Source organism: Microtus oregoni, unplaced genomic scaffold, assembly GCF_018167655.1.
Source record: "Microtus oregoni isolate MIOR12 unplaced genomic scaffold, Mior012 000006F_ref0000085, whole genome shotgun sequence".
In the NCBI taxonomy this organism is placed as follows: Eukaryota; Metazoa; Chordata; class Mammalia; order Rodentia; family Cricetidae; genus Microtus; species Microtus oregoni.
In genome coordinates, this window is record NW_024543065.1 from 43,834,910 (window position 1) to 43,843,478 (window position 8,569).

At 43.8% G+C, this 8,569-nt stretch overlaps 1 protein-coding gene across 3 annotated transcripts in view; it reads left to right on the forward strand.

Annotated features, from left to right (window-relative positions):
* Positions 1-6,061, forward strand: part of LOC121449744 (NACHT, LRR and PYD domains-containing protein 9B-like) — a 33,645-nt gene extending 27,584 nt beyond the window's left edge. For all 3 annotated transcript variants that reach the window (XM_041654422.1, XM_041654423.1, XM_041654424.1), the window contains 2 exons: positions 947-1,117; positions 5,914-6,061. In XM_041654422.1, coding sequence (XP_041510356.1) covers positions 947-1,117; positions 5,914-6,061 — 319 coding nt within the window. The remainder of the gene's footprint in view (positions 1-946; positions 1,118-5,913) is intronic.
* Positions 6,062-8,569: the final 2,508 nt, after the last annotated feature.

The window sequence follows — 8,569 nt, forward strand, 5'->3', positions numbered from 1 at the left end:
GCCACACTAGGAAGATTGAGAAGGTGGTTTTATGTTATGTCCCCTTAGCAAAGCGATAGTAACGGGTTCTCCCTTAGGGCCTACAGCTTGCCCAGCCACGGGCTCTTCACCAGTTTACAATACCTGGCATGAGTCAAGTAGTCAGCACTCCAGAGTGGATGGTGGAGGCCCTCAAGAAGCCCCAGCCCAGCTGAGGAGCTATTGGCAGCTGATGGCAGCTGATGGGAGGAGAGCCAGTCTTCAGAGAAGGAGCCCTGGGCACCTGTGCTGCAGGGGATCGTCCTAATCTCAAGCACCTAAGGCAATGCTAATTGAGTTAGTGCAGTGGCTCTCAACCTTCCTAATGCTGTGACCTTTAACACAGTTCCTCACGTTTTGTGTGGTGATGCCAGCCATAAAATTATTTCCATTGCTACTTCATAACTGTAATTGTGCTGCTGTTATGAACTGTATGTAAATACTGACTGCAGAATATCTGAGATGTGACCTCCGTGACAAGGTCATTCCACCCCCCTATTGGGGTCATGACTCCTTGCCAGGTTGAAAACCATTGACTTTGAAGGTTTAAAAAGGTATCACGTTGGGAAGGCTGCTGAGAGGGAGGTCTGGGAGAAGTTGGAATTGTGGGTAGTAGACAGATGTGATCAAGACACATTGTATACATGTACGATTCTCACATAAAAAGTAATGCTCTGGCCGGGAGGTGGTGGTGCAGATCCCAGTACTCAGGAGGCAGAGGCAGGAAGATCTCTGTGAGTTCAAGGCAAGCCTGGTCAGGACAGGCTCCAAAGCTGCAGAGAAAACCTGTCTCGAAAAAAAAAAAAGAACCTAGATTTCCTTAGTGTTTTTGCTCACTGTGGATATTTGGGCCTGGTTAAGTCTTTGCTCAGAAGCCTAGAACTGGCACCAAATTCTGCATCCTTTTTCTGGTGTTTCCCTGTCACAGGTTAGATATGTGTGCGCTCACCATTGTCTGCTGGGCAGGCCTCGCCTCCGCTGTCAGCACATGCCGAACACTGACCAGGCTGAGCCTCGACTGGGTCACCTTGGACCACTATGGGGTGAGGCTGCTGTGTGAGGCTTTGGCTTGCAAAGGCTGCAGCCTGAAGGTGCTGGGGTGAGTGCTCGCTGTGTCCCAGGGTCTGGAGTGACTTTGGAACAGCTCTTCTCTAGCAGTTGGCTCAAGCTGAGCCCTGGTGACACAGGGCTGGGGAGTTGTGTTGTGCGGGAAAACCTTTATCCTTGAGGGCACTGAGGGCCATCCTTGATCTCTAGCCATTCATAGGCACCACCCTCTGGTGGCGATTACTCCAAATATCAAACATCCTCTTTAAAAAAAAAAAAACTTGGCTTATTTCTTTTTTTAATTTTTTAAAAATGTATTATTATTATTTCTTTTGTTTTTAAAAAGAAAACAAGCTATCTTTTTTCACTTAGCATACCAATCCTAGTTACCACTCCTTCCCCTCCTCCCATGCTCTCCACCTGTCCACTCCACAACCCCTCCAGTCCTCAGAGAGGGTAAGGCACATTGCTTTAGGGAAGCTCCAAGGCCCTCCCTACTATATGTAGGCTGAACAAGGTATCCATCCAAAGAGAATAGGTTCTTTAAAATCACTACAAGCAATCGGGGAAAATCCTGGTGGCAAGGCCAGTGCCCCACAGTCTGCCCCAGTCATACAGCTGTCTTCCACATTCAGAGTGACTAGTTTGGGCCTATGCTGATTCCTTCCCAATATACCTGGAGTTGGTGAGCTCCCTTAGCTCAGGTAGACTGTTTCAGTGGGTGTATCCCCATCATAGTCTTGACCTCTTTGCTCATATTCTCACTCCTCCCACTCTTCTACTGGACTTTGGGGGCTTAGCCCAGTGCTCTGCTGACGTTCTCTGCCTCTGTTTCCATCAGTTGCTGGATGAAGGTTCTATGGTGACATTTAAGATATTCATCAATGTGACAATAGGGCAAGGCCAGTAAGGGCCCCCTTTCCTCTATTGCTTAGTATCTTAGCTGGGGTCATCCTTGAGGATCCCTGGAAATTTCTCTAGAGCCAGATTTCTTGCTAGCACCATAATCGCTCCCTCAATTAAAGTATCTCTTTCCTTGCTCTCATCTCTGTCCTTCCCCCATCTTAACTATCCTGTCCCCACATGTTCTCCTCCCAGCTCCTCTTCTCCCACTTCTGCCCCTTCCACCCTCCCTTTTTCCCCACCCAATGCTCCCAATTTTGTCAGGCAATCTTGTCAATTTTCTCTTTCCAGGTAGTTCTATTTATGTTTTTTCTTAGGGTTCACCTTATTACTTAGCTTCTCTAGGATCATGAACTATAGGCTCAATATCCTTTGCTTTACAGCTAGTATTCACTTATGAGTGAGTACACACCATGTTCATCTTTCTGAGTCTGGGTTACCTCACTCAGGATGGTTTTTTCAAGTTCCATCCATTGTCATTTGGATTTCAAGATGTCATTATTTTTTATTCCTGAGTAGTACTCCAATGTGTAAATGTGCCACATTTTCTTTATCCATTCTTCAGTTGAGGGACATCTAGGTTGTTTCCAGGTTCTGGATATTACAAACAATACAGCTATGAACATAGTTGTACAAATGTTCTTGTAGTGTGATTGAGCATGTTTTAGGTATATGCCCAACAGTGGTATTGCTGACTTATTTCATAAAATTATCATTCAGCTCTAAAAAAATGATGAAATCAAAATATTTATAGAAAATGAGTGTTCTTAGAAGGATAGCAAATAGGGTGACCTAATTGCAGAAATAAAAACCACATATTCTCACTCGTATATGGGCCCTAGTCTATAATGTACATACACACATACACACATTGTAAGCAAATGGTGCGTGTGGGTATCATATAACATCTTAAAAAACAAAAAGTGATAATAAAACTGACAAAATATGAGTTTTAATATGTAGTATACTTTGTATATACCATTTAAATGGTTTCTCAAGGTATTCAATACCAAATTTATTTTTAAAACATTTTTATGTACAAGTGTTTTCTCTGCATGTAACTCTGTGTACCACATTCCTGCCTGCTGCCTGGAAAGGCAAGAAGAAGGCATCAGATCCCTTGGGACAGAGTTACAGAAGTTGTGAGCCACCTTGAGAGTCTTGGGAATAGAACCCTATCACACCTAGAAGAGCATCCAGTGCTCTTAACCACTGAGCCAACTCTCCAACCCATGTTAATCTTAATAATTTTTATTATTTCAAATTTTCACACATATATAAAACATGTTTTGATAATATCCTACCCCTACTACCAACCTCCAACATCCCCGGGACCCTTCAATCCCGATTAATAACCCCTGACTCTAAGTCCTGTTGACTGTGCTTATGGATAACGGGGTCATCCACTGGGGCATGGGAAACCACCCAACACGCCAATCTTAGAAGTCATTCTCACAGAACACCAATCATCTACCAATAGTTCCTGTGCTAGGGGTGGGGTCAGGGTCCCCCCATCCATGTTGGAATTTTGAATACAGGTCTTCTGCCAGCAACCTCAGCATCAACTGCGAGCTGATGCATAAACACGCATGTCATGTCTAAAGAGAGAATCCCACAGTGCTTCTCCACCTCCCGGCTCTCACAGTCCATCTGCCCCTTCTGTCATGACAATCCCTGTGCCTGGTAGGGCAGGTTCACCAAGGACGCATCCACAGCTCAGCAGTCACAATCACTTGCTCTCAGCACTTTTGACAAGTTGTAATCCCTGCATTAACTGAAAAGTTCTTAGACCACAGTTGTGAGAAGTACAAATCTACGGGCACAAATGTATTTAGAAGGCAGCTTGACACACAGGCCCATTTAAGGGAACTGCAGTAGGTTTCCCTCTGGGGCCTGTGATGCCCTAAGCCACGGGATGTTGACAGTGTTTACAGTAGCAATCATTAAATCTCCCCATGGAGCAGGCGTCATAATCCAATCAAAAGTGATCAGCTACTCCTATAACTGCCATGGCAGCAAGCTACCACAGGGCACAGCGTGGCTGGTCATTCTCATGTCTTCCAATCACACAACAGAGGTGGTTACAAACACCGCCTCCCACATCCAGTATCTACCCATGAATGTTCATCCCAGGCTAGCGTTGGGAGGGGTCTGACACTGCTGTACAGACTTCTACATCAAAGTTCTGCTGAGAACTTACTCTCAGCAGAGCAGGTTGATGATATGAGTGCCGGGAAGATGGTGGAGGAGCATCCTGTGAGGAAAATGGTTCGCACCTCTGCCCCACTGACTTGGATCCTGTCCTGGGGCTACAGAGAGTGATGTGCAAGCAAGGATGAGATGTGGGGAGCCTGGGGTGTGGGCAGAGAGGAAAATCGGGGTGAGAATGCTGTGCTTGGGGCAGCATTGCCTGAAGGGGAGGCTGGAGAGGCAGGGGATGAAGTGAGCAGCAGATCTGAATGAGCCTGGCAGATCTCTGTACTAACTCTTTGTAGTTACAGGTCACATGACTTGTGGTTATGAAATACCAGGGAAGACAAGAGCAGACAGAATGGGAAGAAAATTGAGAAAGCCAGCTGTACTTCTCTGAGGAACTCTGTTCCAATCTTAATTTGTGAAATTCGGGGGGAACTACTGCACAAAAACCTAAGGGAACTTTTTGCAGAAAAAAAAATTAACCATATTGAGTGCTGACTGCTTAAGACATTACTTTTTTAAAGGGGCTGACCCCTTACATCCAAGGGTCAGGGCACATCGAGGAAGAGGGGGTAGGGAGATTGTAAGAGTCGGGAGGACTTCTACAAAACAGCCTCTTCTAGACTTGACAAGGCAGATACACCCAGGAACTGACAATAGCCATGACTGTCTGCATGACCCATGCTCAAGTTCAGGCAGGTCAACATTCCAGCATGGGTGGTGGAGGGGGTCATTCCCCGGACCCCTAGATGGGGAACTAGAGACATTTGGTGGCCTCAGAGAAGAGAGAGTCGTGTTCTTCAGGGATGTGGCCCCTGGTAGGATGCATATGCTACATGCATGCACCTCCCTCCACGCATGTGTGGGCATCACAACTGAGACTCTGTGAGCTATTGGGGAAGAAAAGGACACAAAGTGTGGGAAGGAATGTAGATGGGTCAGAGAGGGGAATGGGGAAAGGATATGATCAAAATCCATTGTATCCATGTGAAATTCTCAAAGAATAAACTAATGGATTTTGAAATATAGTGTAAAGATAATAAGCATTTGATAATTTTTATTTTTTTAGGTAAACTTAGTGATGACGGCGTAGGGGAAGCAGGCAGAGGGAATAGCTGAGCATCAGCTGTATTCATGGGTGAGCTAAGGTGTAGGATAAGCTGTGTCTCAGAGAAAGTGGGTAGGAACTCAAAAGACTTAACATAGATGGTGTGAGATTGGTGACAATGACATTAACTATACTAGTGTTCACAATCTGAGAAAAGTCAACACTAAAGTAATAATGCAGGAATAAGGAATAATAATGATCGTGGTTAGGCATTTAAACAATGAACGGGTGAAAACAGTCATTTTTGCTTCAGTGGTTTGTAACTTTTGTCTTGACATCTAGATAGATGTTTTATACAGACGTTTGTATCTACATAGACAAGAGGGCCCCTACTCTGCAGGAGAGAATCAGACCTTCTCACACGTGGTGTCTTCCTTCCTTCACTCCTAGGGTAACAGAGAGGGCATCATGGGGGTAAAGGAGAGGCAAGTTATCGCCAACCAAACTTGGGTTGGTGGATGGCTCAGTGGGTGAAGGAACTTTCTGCCGAGCCTGATCACTCAGGACCCACATAGTAGCAGGGGGACGATGGAATCCCGTGAACTGTCCTCTGACCGTCACACGTGCCCTGTAGCATGTGCCTGTATAAGCACACATGATTAGTAAATGTAAAAAATCAACTGCTTTCTTCCTCCCTTCAGATTGGATATATCTGCACTTTCTGAAGAGTCACAGAAGCTATTGCAAGAGGTGGAAAAGAAAAGTAACCTGAATATTTTGCATTATCCGTGGGTCAAGGAGGAGAACAAGATGAGGGGTGTTCGTCTGCTCTGGAACAGCAAGAACTGATCTTGAAACAACAGCTTTTTCTTTGTCGTATTTCTCTAAACATCCTGCCCCAAGATGCTCACTTGGTCCTGGTAGCTGGTTCCCGGGTTATTTCACAGTGCCCTGTCCCCATCCACCTTTATATATACTTCCCCTCACCACTTTACAATCTTTAGATGACAAACACACTCAATAAACTCTCAGCATGTTTGAAAATGAATGATTACTTAATGGCCGTCTTAGAGTGTTGGGGTTTGAAACTGAAGAGACCGTGATTCTCTTACAGTTCTGGTTGGGAGTGATGTTTGTGACACGTTATACTTGCTGTCATTTGTCAGTGCAGCTAACATCACCTGAACTGTAGTTCATGCCATGATCCTAAAAGACACAAGCATCACCATGCAGAAGGTGGGACGCATGAAGATAATGTCTAGAATCCCCAAAGTTAAAATCAAAAGTCATACTTTTTAGAAAAGTGATCTCAAAAAATTATTTTTCTAAGTCCCAGAAATCAGAGCTAAGGTTTGCCCTTTATTGCTTCAAAGAGGGGCTGAAAGGGGTTAAAAGTGCTCTCCACTCTTCAGAGACCAGAGTTCAAACCCCAGCACCTATATGTGTGTCTCAAAACTGCCTTTAACTCCAGCTTTATGATATCTGATGTGCTTTCCAGACATCTGCAAGCACCTCTTGCAAGTACACACAGATCCACATATACACACATATATATACACACACACATGTATACACACATGCACACATACACACATGCACATGCATATACACACATACACACATATATACACACACATATACACATGCATATACACATATACACACATGCACACATACATATACACACATGTATACACATACAGAGGCATGCACACATACACATTAGTCTTTTAAAGGTGTAACTACAAAGCGGCTTTTTGAAGCTGCTTTGGCACAGGTGCAAGATCTTTTGCTCCCTTCCATCCTGCTAAGTCAGCTTTTTGTTTTGTTTTCTTTATCATCTGGTGGCCGGCTGGGTTAAGTGGCCTTGTACTTGGAATCTCCCAGGTGGGAGAGGGGAAGGCCACTATCTTCCAGGGAAAACATTCTGCTAGGAAATTTCTTCTCACACCTTTGAGAATAAGAGGTGAGGGTCTTACAAGGAGTGGTATATCATACAAGAATTGATTTTCTAAGTTAAAAGTGTATTAAATGAAAATTATAGATGACTGTCTATAGAACTTTTGACATCGCAAAGTGTAAAATTTTAAAGTATTTTATTTTTGTTGTTTTAATTTGCATTAATATATATCTCTGTGTGGTTTGTGCATACATGAGTGCAGTTTTGGGGGATGCCAGAAGAGGGTGCTAGACCCTGGAACTGGAGTTACAAGCCGTTGAGAGCAATCTGACATGGATGCTAGCACCCAATCTTGGACATCTACAAGAGAAACACACATTCTTGACAGCTAAACCATCTTTCTAGTCCCACACTGAGTAAACTGGAAACAATGTGATCCACAGATTTAGTTTTTAAACATGCAACACAAATCTCCAGTCTCGGCTTGATTTCAAAATATGAAATTGATGGTCCTGGTTCCACTCACCATCACCTTGGATGTTCTTCAAAAGTCTGTTGATTATTCAAAAAGAGCAAATAGCCAGATGTGGCAACATCTTTTGGATTTCTGATGACATAAATCATCTAAAACAGAGAGAGAAAGTTTATTAGAAATGTCTGTCTTCATTTCATCATTTAATATTTTCACACATCCTAAATCAAACATCTTAATTCTTTACACAAAGCCACAGCACACATGTGGAGGTCAGAGGATGACCTGCATCCTTTCCCTACATCCATAACTCTCTCAGTGTTAGGTTGACTTCTCATCCACTATTTCCTTAACTCTAAGGAAATGCTAAGTTGCTCTTCCATCTGGGGAATTTAATGAGCTGCCGCAGGCATGCATGGTTCACTACTGCAAGAAAAGTTGAGGGGCTGCAGGAATGTCTGTGGTTAAAGCAGTGGTTCTCAACCTGGGGTGCCCTAAGACCATCAGAGAACACACACAAACACATATACATATACATACATGTATATGTGTATATCTGTGTATTATGATTCATAATAGGAGCAAAATTGCAGTTATGAAGTGTCAGTGAAAATATTCTCATGACTGGGATGACCACAACATGAGGAACTGAATTAAAGGATCCCAGAATTAGGAAGGTTGAGAACTACTGGCTTAAAATGTTTGCTGCACAAAAAAAAAAAATGAAGATTGAAATTTGAATCCTCAGAAACCCACATGTTATGGCTATTCTTGCTTGTTAACTTGGCTACATCTGGAATGAGTTACAATTCATAAATGGAGGGCACATCTATGACCTGGACCTTGAGGCAGGAAGACACACACTGCTACCATGAGGGCCAATCTCCAGCAGTGCAGGACTCGAAGGGGAGCCATAGAGTCTTACTATGACCTTTTATCTGAGGGGAGAGGAGAAAAGACACACACGTACTCTTGATGGTCTCCT